At 39.9% G+C, this 27,757-nt stretch overlaps 1 protein-coding gene across 2 annotated transcripts in view; it reads left to right on the top strand.

Moving 5' to 3' along the window:
• The window catches only part of IGF2BP3 (insulin like growth factor 2 mRNA binding protein 3), a 110,341-nt gene extending 87,665 nt beyond the window's left edge, over positions 1–22,676 (top strand). For both annotated transcript variants that reach the window (XM_058832444.1, XM_058832445.1), the window contains 5 exons: positions 12,911–13,030; positions 17,051–17,125; positions 20,062–20,193; positions 21,296–21,409; positions 22,203–22,676. In XM_058832444.1, the coding sequence (XP_058688427.1) occupies positions 12,911–13,030; positions 17,051–17,125; positions 20,062–20,193; positions 21,296–21,409; positions 22,203–22,304 (543 nt within the window). In that variant the 3' untranslated portion in view covers positions 22,305–22,676. The remainder of the gene's footprint in view (positions 1–12,910; positions 13,031–17,050; positions 17,126–20,061; positions 20,194–21,295; positions 21,410–22,202) is intronic.
• The last annotated feature ends 5,081 nt before the right edge of the window (positions 22,677–27,757 follow it).

Raw genomic sequence — 27,757 nt, 5'->3', positions numbered from 1 at the left:
AGAGAAGGGATAAACTCAGATTTGGAGGTTGAACTCCAACAGGTTTTGTGAAGGTTGGGGGTGGTACCAATACATCCCCTGAGGCAGATATTAAGGGCTTCTAAAGCAAATGTATGAATGAGGGGAGCTATCTCACCTGTGTGTACTTAGATGTGTGGTTTTTGGAAAAGAGCAGGTTGTTCTGTGGGCTTCAGGTGATTCAGACCCTCAAATTATTTGGAGTTCTTGTTGCTCTCTGAGGAGAGAAAACAAGGAGAAGTATGAGTCTACTCCTTTAGTTTCCTTTTTGAAGACTTTTAAGTCTTGCTTGTGTATGAATTAATTTTCTGTAACTTTTGAGTTTTACTGTCCTTTAATTTTTTCCTGCAGTAGTAGAACAGTTTTGCAGACACTGACTAAATAGGTTATTGGGACATGCAGAAGTAGAAAGAGAAAAAAAGTCTGGCTATATTTTGAAGGATAAATTGATACAATTTGAAAGGCTAAAGGTAACCAAGGGGGGAGATCTAGGAGATCTCATGAGGGATTTAAAAACTAAAATGAAATCTCTAACCAAAAGAGGCTTTGGTCTTAGGTCTTAGAAGAAAAATTAATGAAGAACTTCCAGGGAGACTCTGTCCATTTCCCTATGAGCTATTTGTTACAAAGTTCCTTATTTTGATAAAAGCGTTTGGGCAACCCAAGTCCCTTTACCTTGTTCTCAGTGCATGTCCTATTTTTGGGAGCAGAGATTAGTGGACATTGAGAATATCCCTTTCAGGCAACTGGAAATCCTTTCTGAAAAAGCTTCAGGAATCAGGGTGTAAAGAAGTGTGTCCTGCTGTTCTGCTTATTTTTGTGTAGTGCAAATTTTGCCTTCTGCTCAGGGCTGCACAGGGCTGGCTCTTCCCTGTCTCCTGTTTGACTGAGCAAAGGCGCACTCCTCAGCAGTTTCAGCTACACCATCACAAGGGGCCTCTTGGCATCCAAACATCTGAAGTCTGTGCTTCCAAGCCATACAGTGAGCCCTGGGACATCCCTGTGCCGGGTCTGAGGTTGGGTTTGAAGTTCTTGTTGTAATATCTTTGTATGGACCTCTTCTTCGCCTTGTGGGGATGGGCTTGCCTGGGGCTCTCCCTTGGGTCAGAAGATTTTAGGTGGGTGAGTTTGGGCATTTGCAGCAGGATTTCCATGTGGAGCTGATACTTCAAATGTACAACCTGCTAGTGACAAGGTGTGGCTGTGACCTTGTGTGGGACTTGCTCCCAAAGAAACTGAAGTGTCATCTTAATTATTGAAACAATTATCTGCCATATGTCTGCTGCTGCTTTTTTAACATAGGTATGAAGAGGAAAAACATGCATAGTAAACAGGTCTAAGATTTTGTTACAGTGCCAGAACTTAGCAACAGGTGTGAATGCTCATGTGTACAGCTGGAGCCAAGTGTTCCAAAAACATTCTGTATTCAGGAGCTTGGGACTGAGTAGTTAAATAGGTTTAGCTGTGTTAATGTGTGGTGCTTCATCCTATCCCTCTTCATGCAAACCTTTAAGACATTTGACAGGAGCATTAACATTATTCTCCAGCTGCTTCAGGTACACTCTGGTATCACAAACTTAGGAAACGGTGATGTTATCAAACACTAGTTTGCGTTTAGCTCCTCAGACTGGGTCACATTCAGGAGAAGGATTTCTATGTGATTCAGAGCCCTTACTCCATGATGGTTCACACTGATGTACAAGACCAAAGCCTCATCTAATTTAATCTAACGAGATGCAGATTGTGCCTCACTAATAATCTGGGTGCTGCTTTACTCTCTGTCCTGGCAGTGTAGCCTGCACAGGAAGGCACAAGTTGTCCTTGGTACATGTCTGGTGACAGATACAAACATGCATGTGGGTTACATGGCCATTGCATGGCTAACAGTGTCTGGGCACCACAACCAGTGCAGACTAACCATCCATTTTTTTGTGTGTTTTTACCTATTGCTAGCAACAATTCTTGATATTGCAATTGTGTAATTTATTTGCAGAGTCCAAGTTCTGTTTGCCTGTTCAAAGCACTCATTTTGTGCAGTTGCTGAAAAGGGATGCAATGGAATTGCATATTGTGTTTCAGTTCTTGAATTTTCCTCTCTTCTTGCAAAAATCCAAAATCTGTTTGTTTTTTCTCTGGGCTCCTAAAAGACAAACAAATCAGAACATGTGAGAATCATTGAAATATTTTATGGTTTGAGGAAAAAGTAGGACTTAAATGTCTCAGTTGAAAGTATTAAGAGCTAAAAATTCTTTTTACTGTCATGGACATGATTTTGCTCTTATGATCCTGGTGATCTGATCACACCAATGGTCTTTTTTTTTGACTTATCTGTGCCTTTGCGTGACCATATTAAGGACCAGTAGCCTTTCTGTGCCTATTTGTACCCAGTGTCTTGTCCAGCTGCTTTTGGGCCTGGAAAAAGCACCACTTTCTATTCATCCTTAAATCTTTCTCCTTAGCTGTGCACTTAAATGCTTGTGTGTGTTGCAGCTCTGACAATTGCAAAGAGCTTTGTTAGTCTGCCCACTGTCACGTGTAACAAATGTCATGACCTGAGCACCTGCACAAAGTGCTGGGATTCCTATGATAAGGAGAGTAAGGTTCTGCGAAAGGAAATATTACCCATGCTTATGTTTTCCAGAAGATATGTTGCCACAAAAAAAAAAGTTTTAACAAGTATCCCAGCCAAACTGCTTCAGATGTAGTGTTGCTCTGCTCAAAGCTGTTTTGATGGAATTGTTGCTTCTGTCTTCTGAACTGTGGGGAGAATATGCAGATACTTGTCTCTCAAGAATAGAAGTTTGTTCTCATGCAACACTGAAGGTTTTAAAGCTCCAAACAAAAAAGAAATCCTTATCTTAAAGTCCAACTGTGTACAGTCATGCAATTAATACACCTAGCCCACATACTGGGGTTAAGTGGGTTCCACCCTTCCTTTTATAATTGGAACTTTGCATGTTTAATTTTGCATCCAACTGCATTTCTTTTGCAGCCTCTGGGTCTGAAATTTGGCATCCCAAGGGCATGGGGGAAGAAGGGCTAACCTGTGGAGACCTCATCCTGCCCTTGAATGTTCTGAAACAGGGTAGTAGAATTAATTCTGAATCATGGCAGATAAACTCAAACATAAAGCAAGGTGAGAAGTACACAGCTTTTTACCATAAGAGGAGTTCACACCAGCTGCTTTCCTTCATCTGTAAAGTCATGGAAGGGATAAATGAACTTCTGCCCTGTGAAACTTAGCTAAGGTGAAGAGATGCTCCTCTGCTCGTAGTGGGACTGCTTTTTCTGCTGGCCTTTTTGGACACCCTTTGTAGCTTCTTGAAGGTCTGCCTTCAAAAAAAGCACTCTTTCTAACCTTTTCTTTAGCCTCACAGTAGATTTTCAGGTTACATGATATACATACGGGCTTCCAGGAAAACAGAGGGAGAAAAAAGGAAAATTAAAAAAAAAAACACAAAACCAACAAAAAACCCCAAAACCAAAACAAGAAAAACAAAGAAAAGATCATTTCATACAGTAAACAAAACCAAGAAATCAAACCACCTTTTTCTGATTACAAAAAAAGCCTTGTACAGTTCAGCTCATAGGTTGCTTTCCTTTATTCTTTTTTGCCACCTCTTGAAGCTTTTTGTTGCAGGTGAGGAACATGCCAATGGAAAACTTTCTCCTTAGAAGATGTTGTGATCAAGAGAAAGATTCCTTCTTTATTCTCCAGCCATTTTCTTAACAATAGTAAAGAAGACATCTTCTATATTGCATAGAAGTAAGAGAAGAAATAACTGTATTGTGCTTTTGGCAGGAAAGAAAAGTAATTTAAAATGAAAAATTGCTTCATTGAGGGCCTTCATTTGATGCCCTGAGCATAGATGAGAAAGACAAGGAAGAGGAAAAACTGTCCTATGTTTCCAGGTACTTTGACTCTTACTTGGTAAAGTTTGGCTCCTTTGGATGTCTGGGTTTGATAGGATTAGCTCGTGCTACTGTTAACGTCTGATCTACCCAGAGGTAGTAATGTCTGTACATCCATAATGTGTGTAGTTGCAAGTGGCTTTGCTCAGCTTTTTGCCCAGCTTGTTAAGCAGTAGATGATTTTTGAGAAGCTGTCCTGCAGCCAAAAGAGGATGTGGTTTTGGAGGGTGAAGAAGGATTTGCCAGTGCTTCTACAAAATTATTTTATATTGGTGAAATTAGAACCACATACATGCAGCACACACAATCTTGAGGAGGGCACTACATGACAACAACATTGTCTGAAAAAAATCTACCAGCTAAGACTTCTTTTGAAGATTGTAACCTCAGTGCCTTGAAATACACCTTTACTGATGCTTAATTTCTTACATTCATTAATGATGCACTTTTGACAACTGAAAAATTGTCTTCATGGTGTGTAACATTGTGGGATTGTTTTGCCCTGTGGAGAAAATGGTTGGTCTTCCCACTGTGTTGAAAGTCTCCTGCTTCTGCCATGCCATGTTGGCAGGGACGCATGCCCAGAGCAGTCAAACTATTCTGCCTCTGGACATGGACCAACCCCTCAGTGAGGGAAGAAAAAATTTAACTGGCACCATACGATGTACAAAGATCTGGCTAGTCAGTGGTAGTTTTTCGAGGTGTTGATGCCTCCAGTTACTCTTAATAGCTTCTTTTACAGTTCTAAGGTTGTCATAATGCAAATAGCATCACTTGTTAACTAGTAATCCATGCTTTTTAAAATAAAAATGGTTTCTTCTTCACTGCAGGTTTGAGTACTTGTAGAGGTATTTGTAGTTTCTTGGAACAAGAGAGAATTTATTTTGGTTCCCTGCTTTTAGATTCTTATGGGAAGATTTAATTGGAGTTCCCTTGACCATCTTAGACTCTCAAGCTCTTCTGAATGTTAAACTGAACAGGAAATGTAATTCCTTAAGGTGCCAAATACTTTGTTACTGGAGTGTACTGAGTTCTTTCAGGCCAGAAACAAAAGTAGGTCAAGTATTCATTCTGTTGTATCTGGCTCTATCTCTGATTTGTTTGTTAGTTAAACATGGTGGAAAAATAAGTGATCTTTGTGTTTACACAACCTGTTTTTCTGGCAGCTGTCATGAAATCTGAGAACAGTGCCTTTATAAAGTGCCTTTATAAACCAGATCTGATGAGTACCTGCATCTTCCAAAGCCACGTGAATTCATGGGCAACTTCTATGGTTTTTGAGTACCAACGTGGCTGCTGTGTCAGGGCTGTGATTTTTGAAGTGCAAGTGTTTCTATACATATACTTTTTGGTGGTCATACACTGTTGCAACACTGAATACCTATGCTTGCTGCTTGTGAATGACCAGCAAAATTCCTGCTTACATGGTTTCACAATCTGTTCCTTATGCTGATTTCTGATTCTGGCTGTCTGTTCTGAATAAAAGGTGGCAGATTGCTTTTTTTGGCATTGTGGCCAGTCAGATTTTGCAAAAACAAAAAGTTCATGCCATGTTCAGAAATATGTCAAACCAGTTCCTGCTTGTGAAATGCCTTATAACCAGCCTGCCAGAAAATGTTCCTTCTCTGCTTCTGTGATTTCTACTCCCTTGTTGCTAGCAAGGCTCTCATGTTGGAAAAACTTCTGATATATGTGGATTAGTGACTTCTAGTAGTCTAAGAAGATTCCCAGTTAGAAGATGATTGTGATGAAAAGTACTAAATTTGAGAGCCAATGAGTAGAACGAGTAGTACTAAGTGAAATGATTTTAGTGGCCTCTCAAGGTACTGACCATTGTTTAAGGACCTTTGAGTTTTAGGTATTGAAATGCATTAGCTCCCAAAACAGAAATGTAGTCGGGGTAGGTCATTCTTAGATTTTCAACCAAGAGGAGAGGACCAGCTCAGCTAGATGGATGTAACCACACAATTTTTGGGGCTGATTGTGGGGAAAGGAGGTAGAGATGCAGGGGCTTGCCATGGGCTGTGTGTCCCAGAAGGGGTCATGCCCTTGGTTCATGTAGTGACACGAGTGTTTTTCACATAATGCAGCAGTAACACTAATGGGAAGCATCTTGGATTTATCTGGGGTTCATGGGAAGGAGAAACCCTGGCTTGGATGGTGGCTGTACAGTTCATGCATAGCAATATTAGAAATTTAGCATGCGGATCAAAGTTAAAAATACACATTGCTTCTTTTTAATTGTTTTACTACTTCTTGACTGAATTCAGCAATGCAGAATTCATCTGAGTGTGGTCTTGGATTTTCAGGCAGTGAATATGGCAGAAAACTTTGGACTCTCAGCATGAACCTAAATCTGTTTGACGTAAACCTGAAAAGCTTGGAGGGTGCAGGCAGTTCAGTCTGCAGTTTGTTGATTTGCACTGGCAGTGCCACTTAGCTCAGCGATGGTACAAGATAGTGACACAAAGTCACCTGCAAGGATGTTGTGAAACTGTGCATCATGTTAGACCTATCTACTAGAACTTTGTTTTCCTTCATGAGCCCCTTGCTTCCAATGAAGGCTTAAACTTTTAGCATTAGTATTGTAAAATGAATACACTAGGATTTCTCTCACCATCATTCAAGCTTACTTATCAATGCATTGAATCCAGCTAGAATGTCATAAAGGATACTTGGCTTAATGTTAATTTCCCCTTGCTGCAAATTTTTATTACTGAATAAATAAGAGCATTTAATATAGCTGTGGGCCAGGATAATTCTTCACAGTACATTGCAAAAACATGGTTTGAATTTTGGCTTTGGATCTGGTACAGGGTTTGAATAATATGATACCTCACTTCCTGACAAATTCAGGGTATTCTGAAGACTGAATGAGTTGTCTGCAAATCTGCCTTGTCTTGGTAATCGTAGTTGTTGGGAAGGGAGGAGAATGGCGCAAAAAAATGAACTTTTTAATGCAGTCACTTACTGTCTGTATTCATTTACTTTTGCAAAGTGGATTTGTTTATTACATAAAAAAAATAAACCAAAACCAGTATCTCACTAGGCTAGATGGTAGCTCCATGCAGTCTTACAACAGGTCTTAATTATTTCCCTCACAACTAAAAAACCTGATGTTGACTCAAAGTGAATTAACATGACTTTGTAACTTAAAATAAATGTCTCATGCTAAGGTAATTAATTTGTAACATGAAACATAACAGGCTTAGAAACCAGGAAAGATCTGATTCTTCTCCCATTCATGTCTGGCTTAAAAGCCTATTTACTTCAGTGGGTGCAATATTTTTAAAGATTTACAGCCTTATCCCAAACTTTGCCAAGGATTTGCCAACCACATGCATTTGATGGAGCAAAGGGTCTATGGAGACACTTACGCACGAGACTGGAAAAAATTTTGTACTGTTGGCAGGCTTGCAGAAAAAGACTGAGATTTAATGCTCAAGTTAACTTGAGGGACATAAATAGCCACAAAAATGCCACAAGGAAGATCACACCATGCACTCATGATGACTGAGGGAGCTGTGGACTGACCTAGCAGCAGCATCAGCCAAAATCAAGAGAGGAGGGGTCATCTTGGGGAAGAACTGAGGAGGAAAACCTCTGTTGGCTTTTCTGTGTATTGTTTGCTGTTCTGTGTTGTTCTTTGTTTTGTTTTTCAAATGCCATTCTTCAAATAGGATGTCCAGTCCCCCAGCTGTAGTGCCTTGGCACCTGCTTTTTTACCTACCACCCTCTACCTGGAGGTCCATAGCTTCGTTTTTCTGAGTGTTCATTCTTGCCTGGCTGTGCTATGGCTGTTATCCAAGTGCAAGATGAGGAGCAATGCTTTTCCTTCTGATAATCTAATAGGTAAGGGAAAAGCTCTCCTCCTGTGTGGCTTTCTGGTTTGTAGAACTGATGCACCAGGATTTGGCAGAGAAAAGTTGTAGCAACCTTGTCCTAAGGGCAGATGGTCTCTACAAATCTTTCTAACCCTGAAAGCAAGAGCTGCAGAAAGAAGAGTGAATCTGCAAATTTTCTTGGCTGGGATTCCTCAGCTTCTAGCTCTGGTGTGGAGCAGTAGCCCTTGTGCTGAAGGACTAGTTGCAATATCCCAAGGAGGGGAAGAACTTCATTCCTGCTGAGGCTCTGGAAACCAGGAAATGATGGCTGTGCTAAGCCAGTTTTCCAAGAATTAATGTGGTAGGATTGGCAGCAGAAGGGACAATCTCCTGTAGGGAGACCTGCAGGGAGTGAAGGGAATAATCCTGCAGTGCACGGGTTCCAGGTGAGCCCAGTGTAATGGGGAAGCAGCCATAGGTTACAGGATTCACTAATAGATGAGTTTGTCTTGGATGGATGAGGTGGGAATATAAGAGAAATATTATAAGAAGAAAATAAATAGTTGCTATGGACTGTTAGGCTAGGGAGACATGGCTGGGGCTCAGAGAACTGTAGGAGGTATGGAAGGAGGTATATCCAAGCTGCTCCAGGAAAGAGTTGTGTTAGTTTAAAAAAGTCAGAGCTAATAGTGTGCTGCAGCAGTTGCTTAGTCTCACCCAGTGGGGCAGATTAATTCCCAGCTCTGTTAGACCACCATTTTCAATCGTGATTTAAATGAGCAAGTAGGAAATCTGATTTAAGTTGACTTATCAAATTTTACATGTGTACTTTAGTTACCTCTCTGAAAGCATTAGAGTGGTCTGTACCTTTGCTTACAGTGAATATATCTTTGTATTTATACAAGTGTGCAGTTTGCCATTTGCTTTGGGTAATGTATTTTTTCCATTTTCTGTTAAGAAATGATGAATGGTGCTTTTCTTATTTGCTTGATTAATTTTAACTTCTGATTTTCATCAGGCAACATTTGGATGGAAATTGGAATCCAATTAGTGAACAAAACCAGCATTTAAAATTGTTTTCATTAGTTCAATGTGCTGGATATAGACAAAAATTCCTTATCAACCCTGTTTTGTGACTAAAGCAGACTAATTTTTTCAGAAACAAAACAAGTATTTTCAGCTGTTTATGGACTGAATTAATTGTTTCTTGTCACCATGCTTTTGAAGAACCTATTTCTTATATCTAAGAAATCTTGGTTTTTGGAGCTCTTTTCTTAAAGCATAAAATCCCTGAAAAAAAACACAGAACCCCAAAACAACCTAGATTCTCCACTGAAGTGAATATCTCAGTGGTACAAGACAAACTTCTCTTATTCAGGTGAACTAGCCACGGGCCCATACCTACAAATATTGCTGGGGTAGAAGAGGTGGTCTGTTCATCACAAATACTGGAGATGGATACTTGCAAATTAGGGTGGATGTATGGACTGTAAATCTCCACGAACCTAGGTTGCTGCTTTAAAAGATTTGCTTTCTTCATTCCTGTCGGTTCCCAGGGCTGGGCTGACTTTGAATAAAATACTTTCTTATGTGAGGAAAAAAAAAATAAACTGAATGGGGAAGAGGAGAAAATTGTCCAGGAGACCTTACTCTTGTCAAAAAATATCCACACATACATATTTTGGCTTTTAAATTGTAAGTATATATTTAAGCAAACTTAAAGGGAGGGAGTGAATGTTGAGGCTCAGATTTCACAGAGTGGGAAATCAGTTCCCTAAATTTAGTGCTTCTAACATATGTTTAAGATCTAGGAATCTATTTCTGATTTAACTCATGTTAGGAGTTCCTGGAAAGCTCTATGACTTATGTGGCATGGCATGGGTAAGATTAAATTATAGCAGATTTTCTTCCATCCTGAGATCCCCAGAAGCATCTGTAAGATTGATGGGTGGTGTAGTCATTGCATTATGTTTTGATGTGTTTCTTTTGCAGGCTAAGTTTCCAGTAAATACAAAAGGACTTAAAAATTATTGTGGGTAAGGAGATGGACAGATAGTAGTTTGAACATGGTGTTGTGATACTCTCAAAAGCCTTAGTGAGACTTGATTTCTGCCAGAACTAAAAAAGAAAGAGCAGTACGGTTTTTGATTGGTGAAAAATTAGTGTGCATGACATAATTTCTCTAAATTTTGTGTGATGTTGTACTGGAGATTAATTTGGTTATATGTGTGTATATATATACACATGTATATATATATATCTGTATAGCCAATGTGCTACTCCAGACAAGAGTTTTAAAAATTCCAATGTATGAACAGTTGAATATTGATGGATTGTCCACTATTCCCTAATAAACATGTATCACTATTACACCAAAATGCAAGTTTAGTATTAAAGAACCTCAGTCACTCACATAAGAAATAATTTTTAAAATGTCCTTTAGAAAAAAAGAAGCTGAAATGTATCTAAAAGTCAAAACTATGAGGAGGGATAGGAAGAAGGTGCTACAGGGAGCTGATTGTGCAGTTAGAAGCGCACATGTACATCTTCTGTCTTCTGTTGCCTTTGCTGCCCATGTTTCAGGGTGAGGCAGCAAAAAGGAATTTCAGTGGTGAATTGAATCCAGCCAAGAAAGTGGCTTGAAATCAAGCTTTGGGAAGGAGAGGAGAAAACTGCTCAGCAGGCAGATGGGCAACAGAGGGAAGGCAGGAAATATATGCAAACAAAAATAATGAAGTTTGACTTGTTTCTACGGTACAGAAATGTGTCTGGAGGTGGGTTTAGGTAGAAGCTGGGTAAATTCTTGAAAACCAAGTCAAGTTACACGTTTGATTTGCAGCAGTGTTGTAGTAATTAGCTGGAAGAGGCTGGCTGGAGAAGCATGTGAAAGGGAAAACTTCAGCAGTGGATTTTTGCAGGAGCTGGAGCACATGTGGACAATTGAATGTAGAGGTCAAGAAGAGGAACAAGCAAGGGGTGGATAAGATGTCAGGATTGGAATGAGGGGTTGCTTCTACACCCAGTGCAATGGGTCCTTGCAACAAAACTGGAACTTCATGAACTTGTAACCATTTAGAAATAATTTTTTGAAGTGCTAAGATCAAGTGAGTACCTACAGTAGCATTTCCAAATTACTGGAAATCTTGCTGTATTCACAGTGAACATGTAAAAGGACTTACTATGACAACACTCAGCATGTTTGTAATAATAGGAGGAGAATATGAGTAATCTTCTGGAAAGTGGTTTAACATATACTGAAGTGACTGGTATCTTTCATTACAAATACATAGTTTTAGGGCGTAGTTTTGAGATCATTTTAAACTGATCTGTAGGCAGATTAAAATGGGTGCTCCCACCTTTCCCCATTCCCTAATTGTTGTTACTTCCTCCCTTGATCACAGACTGCCACTTGCGTGTTGTGCTGGTTATTTGGATCAGGGACTTAAAAATCAGCTGGATCTGCAAACCTGCTGGCCTCAAAGCATACAAGGCAGTGGGGAAGGCTGAGTGTGGAGGCCTGCATCCATGTGGGCTTAAACCAGCATGAAATGCCTGTGAATCCTAGTGCCTTGTATGTGAAAACGCAGGGTAAACTATGCAACTGTTGCAACCACCTAAAGTGTTTCTGTTCCCAATATCCTATTTTGGGGTTTCTTCACCTGGTGCATGGAGCTGTGCCTGGAATTCGTATCCCCTGAGGTTACAGTTGACTTGTGTTTACCAAAAACGAAGTGGTAAAGCTTGGAAACAAGCATTTTGTTCTTATTTGTTTATGGTTAATGCAGTGGGACTTCATCTTGAAAGACTTAACCTTGAAAGAAGTTACTGAAATTTAAAATAAGGGGGATGTTGGTTTTAGGATTGCATCTGCTTTTTGCTTTGTGTTGCATATAGTGGTGTGGGGGTTTTTCTGAAAATATCCTAGAAAAAGCTGTTTTGGTGAGCTTCTGTATGTGTCTGTATCCCTATTAAAATATACAGCTGAGCAAAGCTAAATGAGCTTGGTTGGTCCCATGTGCTCTGCTTGCTGGTGCTCAGTGCTGGTCTGCATGGCGGGCACTGAGAAAGCAAGGATGAGGATGTTTGTCTTGTCTCAAAAGACCTCTGTGTGAAAAGGGCTTGTTGGCTTGTCTTATGGAGGATGAGCAAAACAAATTTTGAAAATACCCGAGAGGGGTACACAGAGGAAGAAAAATTTTAGAAGGAGAGAAGTGTAGTGTCCTAACTACTTCCTAGTTGAAAAAAAGGCTTTTTAGAGGTAACCCTGATGGAGGTGGATGGATCAATGGTCCAGTAGTGTAGCGTGTACTCAGTGGTGCTCCGTTCATCTGAGTCAGGCTCTTCTGAGGCTGGTAACATAGCTGTGACTTACCATGGCGTGGGAACCCTGCAGTCTGACTATTGCTACACTGCTCCTAGAGAGGATCTCCAGGATTGTGTCATGCTCTCCAGCTGGGGTGTCTGCTTGAAAGCAATAGCAAGATGCAGTGACACCTGATATCCAGTGGATGCAATGCTGGGGTCCTCTCACTTTTAAGAAACACGGTGTTTAATTTACTAGCCTGTCTGAGGACCGCTGCCAGGGCTCCAACTGTTGCATAATGTTACACAGGAGGAATCACGGGCAGATTTCAAGCTGGCTATCATTCCAGATCACTCCCACACAAAGGAAATTGTAGCATATATGTAACTCTGAGGCTTTTTGTACTGCTCTCAGCACAATCTAAAATTAAAAATATAACTAGGAAACTAGGAAGAGTTTGCCTGCTCAGGCTGTAGTAGCCTCTCTTTGCTTGTAGTAGCCTCAGTGTAGTAGCCTTGCAGTGTCTTGCATGTGGAAGAGAATCCAGACAGCGACAGGTAAGAATGAAAGCCTCACAAAGAAGCAATACCTCAATTGTTTTTTAAAGCTCTAAGCATTAAGATTGTGAGTATTTTATACAAGATGAAAGAATCCTCTTTTGGCTCAAACTGGTTTTCTTGTTCTGTGGATTTTGTGATTCCCAAAAAAAGCCAGACCCTTAATACTCAGACATCACAGGGGGAAATAAGAGTTCCCCCTCATTTCCATGCATGCCTGTTCTGTACCCATTTTCCTGTCAGTCTGATTCATAATGTTCAAAAACATTCACTGCATTTTTCCTTCTTCCCCACAGCAACAGCCCGAGTCTGAAACTGTTCATCTGTTCATCCCAGCCTTGGCAGTTGGAGCTATTATTGGCAAGCAGGGACAGCACATCAAACAACTTTCTCGTTTTGCAGGCGCATCTATTAAGGTATTATTACACCAACTATAACTTTCTGCCTATTCTACGTGACACTTTCAGCAAGTTTGCACAAGCCGTGCTTTCGTGAACATCCTCCCCCACTCCATGCTTAGAATGTGATGTGATAAATGGTACATTTGTTTATAAATCATCTTTTAATCTTCCTTGAGACAAGATAATTAGAAGCATGTTTTCAAACCTCTCCTGAGGTGTGAAATATAAGCTGCTAAGAAAACTACTTTGGTGGTCTTAGAAACAGACTTGTGCCTTAATGATGCAGTGCTTAAAGGCTTTCTCCTTGCTTTAAGTAAAGTGAAAATTGGTGGGGTAAATTCCCCTTCTAAACACAGCAGCACAGTTGAAGTTTCCTACTCTCATGGCTGCCCTTGCTCTGTTCCAGATGGATTGGTCTGGGCTGTCAAGCTCAAATGGATCCATGCTGAATTGTTCATGTTGCAGCTTCACCCACGTGCTGCTCGAAGTTCCTAGGGCCAGTCAGTTCTTAAACAGCACATTTACCTTGTTATCAGGTTTAATATCCAGCTATTTGTGTATTGACCACCTTGGTGTAGCTAAGAACAAGATGGTTTGCAGAGGCTGACCTCTAATAATAGAAGCTTGAGTTTTAGTCAATTTGGTGAAATCTTTCTTGGCTGTGTACAGGGGTTAGTACCAATTGCAGTTGTAGGAAGGCCTTGGCTTTTGACCACTTTTTTTTGGTCATTGTAACTACAATTATCTTCTCTAGATGCTTGAACATTTTTTCTTACAAATAATATTTTCTGCCATTTTGTGCTGTATAATGTTTTGATCTAAGTTTTTTTTTTTTTAAAAGAGAAAAGTTTAAAGAGCAGTGCATTTAAAGTGCAATGTGTAGCTTTAGTATGCTGTTAGATGGTCATTTTACTGCACAGATAAAACAATTGCCTTCTTCTCAGCCCAATATTTTTGTTTTGGGGGAGTGATGTGTTTAGTGAGTGCTCTGGTAGGGATCTGCCAAAAGTCTGGGGCGCAGGGCAGGAGCTGGCTATGCTGAGTTGAGCTTGGTGGAGCTGAGCTTGGCTTGGAAGGTGGTCATCTAAGTATGCAGAGCAAAATAATTGGGGAACCCTGACGAATGAGTCTTGTGTGTGGTTTGCCTAGTCCTGATCTGTTTACTGGCCAGTCAACCAATGACACACTGCCCAATTCCATCCTTTTTTGAGCAGAATGTTAAATAGTTATACTATCCAGATAATTTATATTAATTGAGCATTAATCACCATATTTTTAGGGGGAAAATGAAGCAGAAAAAAGTGAGAGGTGTCAATATTTCTTTACCAAATCTGTCTTGCATGGGGCTCTGATGTATCACGTTTCCTCTTTCCCTCTCCATTCCTGCAGCTCATATCTAAAGTTTAAGCAGTCTATGGAAGGTACTGCTAGTTGGAGAGAGAAATGTGAAACAATCTGGACCTCCAAGAACCCGTCCAAACTAGTTCTTCAGTTGGTCCTTGGATGAGAGTTTAGTGGAAAGGGAGTTTCCAGTGTTTCTCAACAATATGGCTAACAGTGGCCTCAGGCTTCCTCTACTGGCTGGCACCCCTCTACCCCATGCATTTAACATTTCTGTATTAATTTAAATCCAGATAAAAGTTTTCTCAAGCTCTGATCTTTTGTTCCTTCAGTAGGAAAAAAAATAAGACACTTTTTGTGAAAATAAGATAAAATCTTAACAAAAGTATACAGATACAGGGTACACTTGGAAAATTGGGAAACTGCATGTGTACTTATCTATTAACATAATGCAACTTCACCTGTAATATGACAGAACATGGAGCATCAGGCTTCCTTTGAAGTGAAAGTATTAAATATAGCAACTGGCAAATTATTCAGAATTTCTGAACTTCCCTTATGTTGACCACCTGCCCTCTGTCATAACTTTGGAGCAAAATAATAAATTGTGAATCAAGGAATCTGTGCTTTTAGCTGAGAGTTAGAGGAAGTGCTGCCTGAGTAACTCCTAACTTGCCAAACTGCAGTAACCATTGTGGAGGAAGTAAGTCTGTGCATAATGCTTGTTTTGAGTTGTGCTGTAGCTTGTTACAGCTGGAAGCATTTTACATCATCCAGCATCTTCTCTGCTCATGCTGAGCTTTGTAGATCTGGTGAAACTCATCACCCATGATGTAAGACTAAACTGCAGATGCACTGGGGCTCTGCATGAGGTTGTCACCTCAGAGGTGCACATGGCTTTTGCTGAGCTCAGGTTGTGTCCCGGTACTGGGGATCCCTGCTTAGCTACGCAGGCTTATTGTGGGACTCCAGCAGAACTCAATTATTCAGCAAAAGAGTCAGGCAGAGATCTGAGTTGTCTGTTGCCCACCCTGTGCTACACTGCTCAGACCTGTTGTGAACAATTGTCATCTCCTTGGTTATAAATTCTTTCCACAGCAGCCCTTCCTGATGAAAGCTGAACCTTATGGGGTTTGGGTGTATAAAGTTGTCAGTTTGTGGCTTGGCATATATAGAAGACTGGTTGTTTTCTGGCTAGGAATGTAAAGTTGTTTAATCTCAGAAGTTAAATTCACCACTTGTATATTATTTGTATGTTTACAACTACTTTTTCTGAGGGCAGACAGACAAAATTAACACAGAATTCTCTTGGGTTACCCCTTCAGACATTGAATCGTTAGTTGGTATATGTTTCTTTTGCAGCCCTCAGCCATGTTTTATCCCAGCTTCTGAGAACAGAATATTCCAGGAGAAAATAAAAGCAAGATATGTCCCAGAACATTTAGACACACATAAGATGTAATGAAGGCTTGATGGAAAATATTTTTCCTAAAATTTTAATGAAGGTGCTGGTAGCTGCTAAGAAAACTAGAGGTGTCTGAGAGACAAAACTGTCTACTTTACACAGATGACAATTGTCATCTTCAGTCGGCTGCCTCTAAACATACCCTGAAATTTTGCCCCTCTGAAACACTCTGTCCAAAGAATGGATGGATTTAGTCTGTGCTTGTTCTTACCACAACGTCGTGTCATGTAAATACACTGCTGTAAAATTAATGTGGATTTTTAGATATATCCAATTGGAATTCATAAATAATGAAAAATAGATGTGCAAACCAGATAACTAGTATGTAATGCCTTCTCTATCTTAGGGTACAATATGAATAACGTTATAAACTTTCCTTAGCAAAATTCTTTAGTGAAAATGATGCCTGGTGACTGGTAATTTGTCTGAAATAAACTACAGCTGTTAAATATGAATAACATCCCTATGCCAACAGCTGAGATGAAATTCTGTAGTGTTTAATATATTGCTCATTCAACAGCAGCTATGTAATACTAGATGCAACAATGGAAATGTCAGTTGTGATAAACAAAAGATTCATTCGGAATGTCAGAGGCTAGTTTGAATTATTCAATGCCACTGGAGTCTGAGAACAACACCCACAGAAATCTTACTGTTGTGGTGACATGAACTGCTAAAGACCCTACAGGCATCTCTGTCTCAGCTCTGGTGGAGCTTAATTTTTATTTGGGTCACACATTGTCCGGTATAGAGGAATGTTTTGGATCTGATTAGTTACAACAGTAAAGTGATCTTCTGTTCTCAGGGGAATGGATGCAAGCTTTTGCTAATGAGCAAAACTTGTTAGAAAGACTATTCAAGCTAGCGGGTAGGGATGAGAGTCTGTTTATTAACCAGATTTGTCTTTTTGAAGGCTACATGTCTTACATCACTCATAGCCACATGAAAACGCCATGTGGGATTCTGCCATGTGTGGATGAGTAGCTGTGTCTTTAATTTTCAGAAGTAAATTTGCTCATGGTGGTTTAGCTAGTTTCTCCATATTTCATTACAGCTAATTAATGCACTTTAAAGAGAACAAACCCACCATGACTGAAGTGTGATGCTGCTGCTGCTGTAACGAATAATTTTTCACTCCTGAACAGAATGTGAGACTGAAATGGGGAGGAGGTGGCTTTAAACTATTCCTTCAAAAGACAGCTACCAATAGCTATGTTTATCCATTCCAGATTGCCCCTGCTGAAGGACCAGATGCTAAGCTGAGAATGGTTATCATCACTGGACCTCCAGAAGCTCAGTTCAAGGTACAACATACGAAAACTTGTCAGTATGTAGTGGCCTTTGGATCCTAAGGGACAATATTGAAAACAAAACTCTGTTCCAAGCACGCTTTATTCAGAATTTTAGTAAACGCTTGGGTTTTGCTTTCCTTTTGCTGAAAGGTGTCACACAGGAATATGAGTAATACAGCACTATTAGAGGCCACATTCTGGTCACCTGTAAACTCATGGGTGTTTCATGTAAGTAGGAATCAAGTCCAGCCTAAAAATATGGCCATATTCTATTCCTAAATGTCTCTTCTATCTACAAGTACCCTTGAGTTGAGTCTTTTAATCTGTTGTGGTACGAGCAACAGTTTTGTGTGCTTAATTGAAATTGCAAAGTTGACAAGATGAAATTGAATCTTCCCAGGTTGTTGTTTTGTGCCAAATGGAAAATGCTTTTTGGGTAGCTCTACAGATAAATGCAAGATTTATAATTGTATTTCCACTACAACTACAAGGAGATACTCAACCTGATTATTCTACCTGTGTTCAAATTAAGCTCCAGAGTGGCTTTCTGCCTTAAATGTCAAGGGATAAATGTCTAGTTTTACCCCAAAAGGAGTTGACTGTGCTAGGAGTGATGCAGGCAGCTCAGTGCAGCAGCCTGGCATCATCACAGATGTGGCCTGGAGCATGTGGAAAGTCACTCGAGAGTTTGCATCCTGGCATCGTTTTCTTGCCTGTTCTTATTTTTGACTTCGTATTTTTGCTTCAGGGCACCTTGCAAGAGGGAGAGGGAGGTGTGCAAACTTTAGGGATATCAGTTTCATTAATGCCTTTAGGATTTTTGGAAAATTACCAGGGCAGGAATTTTGCAGCGGTAATAACAAACTTAGATACATTTGGGATTGTTGTTCAGCTACCATATGCATTTGAGATGCCACTGAAGTCAAAGCATGACTTGGGAATTCTGTGTCCTTGATATTTTCTGTGTGCATGTGGGCTTGGCCCATGGGATGTTTCATGTATTGGGTACTCTTATGGTCTGGGGTCAGCACAAGGTCAGATGCTGGCTATTCTTTTTTTCATCAGATATCAGTGGACTTACCCTCAAGGAGTAGCATGCCAAAGAAAATTTGGGCATCCCTTATCTTGACTTTTCATGTAGGCAAAGGCTTGTCCTCAGGTTATGTCCCAAGATAAACTGTGAGTCCCACAGAGTTCTTCTGGCAGCTCTTCTCTCCAACCTGAATAATGCAAGGAGGAAATTGTCCTTTTTCTGCACCCCATACATAGGTTAAAACCACATCAATCAGTTGCTACTTTACACTTGAGCTCTGCTTGCAAAGGTGAATCAGTGTAGTAGCACAGTCAGTGCTCCTGGACTGTGTTGGTTTTATGAAGGAAAGGGATTATCCCTTGAGGCTTTATTCAGCTCCAGACCTTGTAGCCTTTTCCTTTTAGCTGCTCTTTGAGCAATGCCCTCTTGACTGGGATGGGCAGAGGCAGAGCTCAGTCCTTCCTTTTATCACTGCTGTTATCCTGAAGCTGGCTTATGGCCAGGTCCACACCTCATTAGTGCTCGCCTTAAACTCTGATTAAGAAGGGTCTCCTCTCTTGGGACAGTGGTTGTTAGGGCCCCAAGAATGCAAACTTGTGCTCCACAACTTGAAGAGGGAATAGCTGCTGCCCAGATGAGTAATGAGCTCTTGGAGAGGCAGTGTTATCCCAGAGTCTGTGACTTTGGTATCCTTTCCTTAGTCCACTGTGCTCTGCTGTCTGTGATTCGTGTCCCTGGTAGCTGCAGTGGCTGTATCCCTTTCTTCCTCAGCTGCTGCAGCCTGAGGATGTTGCAGTGTACAGGGCTAGTTGTTAGCAAGGCAATGGGAAGGGAACATGCCACTGTTCAGAGCCTCTACTGCAGTGCTCCCTAGAGTTCAGGCATCCCTGTGACACCACTGTTCATCCATGACTGTGTTGCCTTGGATCTGGGATATATGAAAGTGAAGTGGAATCTAGTGTAGACAACACATTTCAGCCACCGTTTTACTGTGCAGGGGCTTGCAGCCCAGTTAGATTGTTTCCTTTCCTAAAGACCTTTTCAAGAGCTGAAAGACTGGAGATGTTGGAAGACCATCTACAATCTTTTTTAAAAGAAGTCCACATCCCATCTTTCTTTATAATTTGGCAGTAATGTATGTTCTTTTGGAGCATCTAAAAGCCATAGAGTAGATTTGGTTACCATTTCTCACAAATTCACTGATAAATGGCAGTGAATAAGGAAAAAATGTGTTTAAAAATCAGCAAATTTACAACCATGCTCTCAGTGGACACTCTTCTTGTGCTATCTGGCACTTGTGTGTTTCCCAGAAAAAGGAACTGTGTGCTGGTTGGAATAACACTGTTCCCATGGCACTATTTAGATCTGGGCAGTTTGATTCTCTACTTTGGAAATTTGAGCAAGTGCAAATTTATTTATTTTTAAACAATATGTTGTAATGGATTGTGAAAGCAAGCTCTTTGCTCCAACTGGAGTCTTTATCCCATGACTTGCTGGGGGTATTGTGGCTTTTTTAGTTTAGCATCCTTAAAAGAATGGGTTTCCGAATCAATTAGTTGCATTTTGTGCTTCTGAGTGTAATAAAAAACTTCTGCTTGACAGCTCCTTCTCTCCACCACTCTTTACCTCTACAGAAAAGTGACTGCTTATTTTAAAAGCAATATTTCTACCGAAAAACAGAATAATAATGATCTCTGTTAAATTGCTGTGTGGTTCCCTGGTACATCAAGTAATCTTGAAAGCTGGACACTGGTACTTTCTACTTTGGTACAAAGACTTCTTTTAGAAAAATAGTATATTTATTAAGGAAAACACTTTGTCAAGATTGTGTACTAAGAATTCTTCTTTCTGTGGAATTTCTTGACTTTAAGTAGATTCCAGGAAGAACGTTCTCTAACTGAAAGCAATTTTTCAGGCTCAAGGGAGAATCTATGGAAAACTTAAAGAAGAAAATTTCTTTGGACCTAAAGAAGAAGTGAAACTTGAGGCTCATATAAAAGTGCCATCCTATGCTGCTGGTAGAGTTATTGGTAAAGGAGGCAAAACAGTAAGTAGCTGAAATAAAATCCTTAGTGTTGCTCAGTTATGTTTCGTATTTAGTGTGTATATATACACAGCTTGAACTTTTAGCTAAACTAATTCTTTGATGTTACATTAAAGAAGGAGCTATTTTCTTAGCTATACTTGTTACATTTTCCTTTCTTCTACTGCGGATTTGAAGCCAATCTTAGAATGATTTATTTCATTTCTAAATATGTGGTAGGAATTTAAGACATGTTCAGACCTCAATATTACAGAAAAAGTGTACATATCTTTGTTTCAGTTAAATTGATGGCACTTCTTAGGCTCAGCTTGTTGTATAAAATAACATCACTGAGATTTTTCAAACCTCAAAAGGTGCTGGTGCTCTGCTGGTGCTCAGGTATCTTCACATGGTGTTAAGTCAGGAGCTAGATGATATTTGCAAAGACATGGTTCAGTCTTGGGTGTCCCTCCTGAGTGCAACAGGGTCTTTAGGTCAAGTGTCAGGAGGCAATGTGGCCTCTTCCATTACTTGCAGTGGTAAGAGGTTTAAGGAAAAATATATCTGAGAAGCTGTTCATCTAAAACTTTAATTACACAATGATAAGCATTTCTAAAACAAAACTAGTTTTAATGAGACAAAGACCTCTACTTAACACCATGGAAGCCTGATAAGCTGCTGAAAATAATTTGAACAAATAGAACTTCTCAACTGCTCGGTCTGAAGTTCTCCATCTTGTGTAGGTTTTTGAAGTGTATAAATACTCTGGCATTTTTCTTCCCTATATTATATGATTTTTCTGACCTTACACTTTTTAACTCAACTGTAAATACTGTGGCATCTATTTGCTTTTTTTAAGTCATGTATTTTACACCTTCTGTGTGTTGTATTTGGTCTTTAAAACACTTCTACAAACCCAAAGGACTTGGTGCTAATTTATGTTAAGAGACACAAGAGGCTCATGTTGCAGAGTGCACACTGCTGCATAAAGATGCTTTCTGTTAGTGAGGGGTTTTAAAAAATGTAGCTGCGAGAATGATGTTTCAATGGTCGGGATCTTTGAGGCTTGGTGGTTGTATAACATTCGTTAGTTTAAAGTTTTCTGACTTCTACTATCCGTTTATAGGTAAATGAGCTCCAAAACTTGACAAGTGCAGAAGTTGTAGTCCCTCGTGACCAGACACCTGATGAAAATGACCAGGTGGTTGTGAAAATAACTGGTCACTTCTATGCATGCCAGGTAGGAGGACTGCAATGATTTTCTGTATTGCCTTGATGTTTCCATGGTCATTCTTTTATAGCCATGTGCAGGAGCCAAGGGATGGAAGACTTTTGCGCCTGTGAGAGAGATTTATAACAATAGTGCACGTTTACATATGCATAAATTCTTCTGTCAATTTATGCAGGCTCTGGCACTGCTAAAACTTTCAAAGCAAAAGAAAACTCAAGCTGTGATTGGGCTGAAATTCAGAAGGAACAGGGACACAAGCCATACCATAGTACCTGGAAAGAATACACCCAGATATGTAATTCATCCACATTTCCCCATTTAATATCATGAAGGATCACAAGATTTCTTTCCTCATTTAACTCAGACTCGTTTTTTTTGGTACTTTGCTGCAGGTGACTTGTAGTTCAGAAAGGAGATTGGGGGAGGGGGCCTGGGAAGTCCTGTAAGTCTGACTTTCTGGTTACCCTAGTGTATAAAAAAATTGTACCTTCTTTATTAAAACAGTGGTTCTTATAAGACATTAGTATTTCCAGAGGACTAAAAATTAAGGCTGTAACTTCAGTAGTCCCAACACTGGTAGTCATCTTCCTATTCTCATGCTTTCTGTATTACAGATGAGAAAACTGACCATGCATCATGAGGATGTACAAGTGTATTTTAATTAACAAGTTATCTTGTCAATACTAGAAATTCAGTCATTCCAGGTTTTCTTAATTCCAGTAGCATCTCTTGTTGGTTGTAAACAGCAGTCACTGCAGCATGACATCATGATGGGTTGTTTCTTCTTCTTTGTGTCCTTCAGCTTGCTCAGAGAAAAATTCAGGAAATACTGGCTCAGGTAAGAAGGCAGCAGCAACAGCAAAAAACATTGCAAAGCGGACAGCCTCAGCCAAGACGAAAATAAAGGTTTAGGAAATGGCCCATCAGAGACAGATGCCAGACCAAAGACAGACTGTGTGACAGAGAGACAGGTGGTGAGCACCTGTTGAAGTTTTATGCAGAAGATCCACCAAGCCAATCACCTGTTCGAGGACCAGGCAACCGTTGAACGCTGTCTCTGAGAATGTATTCTTTAGGCTCTCTCAAACTTTTGAAACCCAGCTTTAAAATAAGGACCCCTTCACTTCCCTTTTGTTCTATTCTCACAATTTAACATAAACTCGTTAGTCTTTTTTATTGTTCTTATTATTCCCCAACAACTTTAGAACTTGGTTTAATGAAGCTTTCTCTTCTGAGTTCACTGGTTAAAAAAAAAAAGAAAAGAAAAAAAAAACCAACAAAAAAAAAAAGAAAAGGCATTGCTCTTATAGGTCCAGTTGTAAAAGAAGAAACACATTTGGAGGGTGGGATTGTGGGTGGGTTAGGGTTAGAGCAAGGGTATTGACAAGAGTTTAAGTGTTAGTCCCAATGTTGAAACAAGTGGCATTTTTTAAAAAAGAATTTGGTTGCATTTTTACATAACACTGCCATGAATAACCTAAGGGAAGTGTTGAATGGTGTTGGCCAGGGCATAAAAAGATAAATATGCATTTTACTAAACTACCTCAGGCATTTAGTACCTCAATGAGAAATTGTTCCTTTTTTGCTTTTTTTTTTGGTATTTTGTATACTTTATAAAGCTAATAGTTCTTGAGCATTTTATTTTTTTAAAAAAAATTAAAATTTGATCAGCCACCAGCCAGGAGTACTACAGACTTATCGGGGAAAAATATAGTAGAGCACTTCTAGCTGCTGGCTGATGGGAGTAAGGTGGGTAAAAAAAACACAGCCTCAGATTTCCTGAGGGCTTCAACACCATCATTTGTTTAAAAAAAAATTCAATGAATGTTCAAAAGATAGTGAATGATGCCAACATTCTGATAGCAGCAATGCCGTTTAGTTTTCTTTTAAGATGGGATGAAAAAGTTTGTGACGGTACTTTTTTGGGAACAGGACAAGGAAGTGATGGCAAGAGGCTGGGGTTGGGGGAAAAATTTAGAAGGCTGCAAGAGGCTGAATTTTTTTTTTGTGCTACTTGATTGAATGCATGAACCCTTTGTGCCTTTGACCATCACTACCTATTAATGCTACATTTAACCATTTGCAGCCCATTTGGACTTTGCCATTTTGTTCAAAGAGCAAGCTTCATCTTCAGTTTGATAGAACACTTGATCTGCTGGAGCATTTTTGAGGCCAGGAGGGTCTCTGCTGTCTGCAGATCACATCATACTGCTTTCAGTTACCACGATGGGGGAAGGTCAAACAGTGTTTGATCACATTGAAAGATAATGAAAGGCTAAGTTTACATATCCAGCCGCTGTTATGGGCCACACTAAGCCACTTTGAAGGTTTTGAAAATTATTACAAGAAAAAAAACAAACAAAACAACAACCTCTCTAGCCTGGCTTATAATAGATGCAGCAGGATTTATGCACGTTCTGCAACCAACCATTAGAGGAGAACAAAAAAAAAAAAATGTCAAAAGGCAGGGATAACAGGAAAGTTACCAAATTTTTTAATTTCCAAATGTAATTTGAATGATGATTGTGGTAATAGTGACACATTCAAGTTTCTACAATAAACTTCAGTCTACCTCAGTTTAAGAAAAAAAAAATGTGGCAACACATGGTGCATAAAGACTGCTGTGTGTGTGTGTGCGCGTGCGCGCCTGTGTGTGTGTGGTCGACAGAGCCATGCTATTACCTCTGAACCTTTTTTTGTGATGTTTTTTGTGCATGAGATGATCAGAATCACCATGCTGCACTGATTTGAGGGGCACAGCGAGCAAAAACATTTGTTTCATCATTTTGTTATCTACCTCTTAGGTTCATGTTGAAATAGAGGCATTACTACATAGACTAGATAATTTTCCCAAAGATCATTGTTGTACAGATTAGATAATTTTGAAAATGGTCTGAAGTGTTTTTCCTGCATCTCTTCTTTACTAATTGGTTTAAAAACCACAAACTTATGTTGTAGTTTTAGCAAAGAAAAATGAGTTTCTTTTCCTTTTTTTGACAGTGACCTTCATCTAGCCTTTAGGATAATTTTTTTTTCTTACAATGAATTTAAAATTACTGAAGTATGGAAAGTACATAGCATTTTAATTTTTGTTGAGGCTTAAGTCAGTTGGACGTTCCTTTCTTAACATTTGAGGAGGATTTGACTTCATTATTTTCCATTAAAAATTACTTTACAGATAGGCGCTGCATTTACATCTGCTGATTTAATTACTGTCATCTCTCTTAAATTTCTAGACTTAATATGGTATCTCATGTTTTTCTTTTCAATTGAGACTTGGTAATTTGGAGTATTTGGGAATAGCTAGAAAGTAAATACTGTAAATGATTTCAATATCCAGAAAGTATGGAACATTTTTCATCTGTAATGTGCCCCCCAATGCAGCTCTACTTGCCAGATGCCTCTGAATGGAATAAAGAGTTTAACTCCTATCATCAGATAAAGTTGTGTGGTGTTTTTTTAAAATAATGAGGCATAGGGACAGACTGTTCCAAGTATTTGTGGTGCTTTGATCAAGTTGGTTTCGTGTCCATAATAACTGAATAAGGATGAGCAGTAACCTACAGGTATTCCATAACTGCTAGGGCAGCCAGGTTACAATGTTTGCACTTCCCAAAACAAGCAGTGACTTCTGTGGCTTGTAATTCTGCCTTCCATCTAACAATGCCATATAGTCTGTAGGACAACCAGTGGTTCATGGTTTGCCTTGCACCATTCACTTAGGCTTGTTTGCCGTGGAAGGAATGTGGACTTGACAGTCCTGACTGTCAGAGCAAACATGAAGATCAGAAATGCAGTAATTTTATTTTTGGATGGTGGGGAGAGGGGAGGCAGTCTTTACTGTGGTGGTCTTGGAGTGATGAAGCTTTGTCATCAGTGTGGCCCTAAACGCTTGGACAGGCAGAACCAGTCACACTGGCAAACAAATGTGCTGGCAACCTCTCACCCCAACCGTGACCACCCAAACACAGCACTTGCCAGTTAGGACTATCACCTCTCCATTTAGATCCTTGTTAACATTATTTGGAGTAGAAATGAGACCAGGTGTTTAAATGAATGCTTACATGTGAACTGGGAAATGAAGAAGCATCATGAATTACACAACTCTGCATCTTTTCAAAGAGAACTGGGAAGCCCACTTCACCTTCCTACTTCATAGCTCATTTCTTGGGACCAGCCAGCAGAAATAGGGAATCGAAGAAATTGTGTCTGTAGAAGGCATGGCATAGAGTATCACATTTCACAGGACAGCCTAAGCTCATTTCTCCATGTCACTATTGAGCTTTCTTCTCAGAACCAACGCCTTGTCATTTGAGCAACATAAAAAGTCAAGCCTTGCTCTGTACTGCTGGTGCATTTGTGACAGCTCAACCCCTGTTTAAAGCATTTGCCTAATCATGACATTTTTATTTGCTTCTAACTGTCCAGAGCTTTTGTTCTTAAGCTGCAATTTCCAAGGCATGCGCTCTTTGTATCAGTTTCCATTAAACAGAGCATGTGTGCTGTGCAAGACAGCCCGGACTTGATATGGTGCTAAGGTGTAGGATTCTTAAGCAAACATGGAAAACTGTTGAGAAAGCATTCAAGCTGGGCTCTGACAGAGATGTTAGCTCAAGTGATGGACAAACACTGCTTGAAAATGAAGTAACTCAGGTGCAGTGAAGAAAATCAGAGAAATGACAAAAGGTTCACTTAGTGGTTCCTCCTGTTTATCTCACCAAGGGATCCTTCACAGAGCCAAACCTACATGTACCTGTCCAGAAGGACTGAATGCTGAATCTACAGTCTCATTGCATAAGCTGTTTGGTATTTTTATTTTACTCAGAAATCATCTAATCTGTCCAGCTGAAAAAATTCCCAAATGTTTCCTTTCCCAAAGGGCTTTAGTGTTGCACAGTATTGATCATCCAGACTGTCTTGGTTAATTCCTACGTCCCAGCTTCTAGGACTATCAGGCCATAGTCTCACCAAAGCTGCCAGGTAACGTGGTTGGGGTGTTGCAGTAGCACAGCAGAGATTAGAAATGCTTCTTTTAAATGGATGAGGACCTAGTTTTTTCTCTGTGCTGGCAGATGATTGTTTAATAGCAACCAGTGGATGTTCACAGAACTCATTTTCACAATGTGCTTTGACAGTTAAGTCAGCTATATTTGTTTATTTTACGGGTTTTTTTTCTCCTGTTATTTTCTTTTTTTTTGTCTTGTCTGAGTTCTAGCTTGTTCACACAGCTCTTCCCTCTCATACTGCTCTTTTCTGGGTACTCCTTTTCTTACTGCTCTTTCAGACAGGCTACTGTATGTGATTCTGGTTACTAAATGTGGGTTCATATAAGGGTGTAATATTTGCTGAACCTACCTCTATTCATCTCATATTACTTAGCCACAGCAGCAGTAAAAGGGAAATGTTTCAGGGAATGACCCAGTTAGCCCTACGCATCCCTCCTAGGAGGAAATGCCTGATTTAGAACCCATCAGGCTGTACGACAGCCAAGGTTATCTTTCTCCCATGTAATTACTTTCAAGAAGTATCATGAAGCATTTTGAAAACCTTTCTCTGCAGTTGTATTTCCCAAGAAAGTATTTGTTTTGTGGGCAAGATGTTTTAGCTGCATGGTTAAACTACCCTTAAAAAATACCCTTTGCTTAATTGCAGAACTATCTGCTGCTTTGTATCAAACAGCAGGTGAACTTAGAGGCAGTTATTCATTAAAAAACAGATATTAGACACAGCAAGAAAACATGAACCTAAATAGAGGGAGAAGTGGGTTTTGGTTTGTTTGGATTTTTTAAAACAAACACACTTCTTCCTGAACAACACAGCTACAGGCATAAAAACCAGGCTCACTTTGAGCATTACAAACAGAGGCTGCTGTGCAGGGCAGAGATACAGACAGGGCTTGCAGTAATTGTGGGGCTATAGGAAGAAAAAGGTGATTACCCTCAGGATCTCCTGTTTGCTCTGCCATGTATCAGAAAGCAGAAACTTCTCCAGGAGGAAGAGATCCTAATCCAGTGATGAAACCCCCGTCCTGTAGTACAGAAAAGTATCCTGTCTTATACAGACAAGTTGGTTATCACCTTGAAGTTCCTTAACTGGTTATCAGACCATACATACATCATGCTAAGAACACACTGAACAGTGATTTCTGATACTGCTGAACAGTCTATTAGCAACAAATAATGCTCAGTGACCAAGGGCTTCCTATAGAACCTTTTTCCCTCTTAAAATAGTTGAAGGTTTTCACTGCCATAGTGTGTTGTCTCAGTGTCCCTTTTCAGAAAGTAGGTGAGAGAAAAACTAGGAGGAGTCAACTGCACATGCAGGATGAGCTGAATCCTTTCACATGAAAACAAGTAA

The sequence above is a fragment of the Poecile atricapillus genome, chromosome 2 (assembly GCF_030490865.1).
Source record: "Poecile atricapillus isolate bPoeAtr1 chromosome 2, bPoeAtr1.hap1, whole genome shotgun sequence".
NCBI classification, from domain to species: Eukaryota; Metazoa; Chordata; class Aves; order Passeriformes; family Paridae; genus Poecile; species Poecile atricapillus.
The sequence above is the reverse complement of the archived record's forward strand: the minus strand, read 5'-3'. Positions and strand labels throughout refer to the sequence as shown.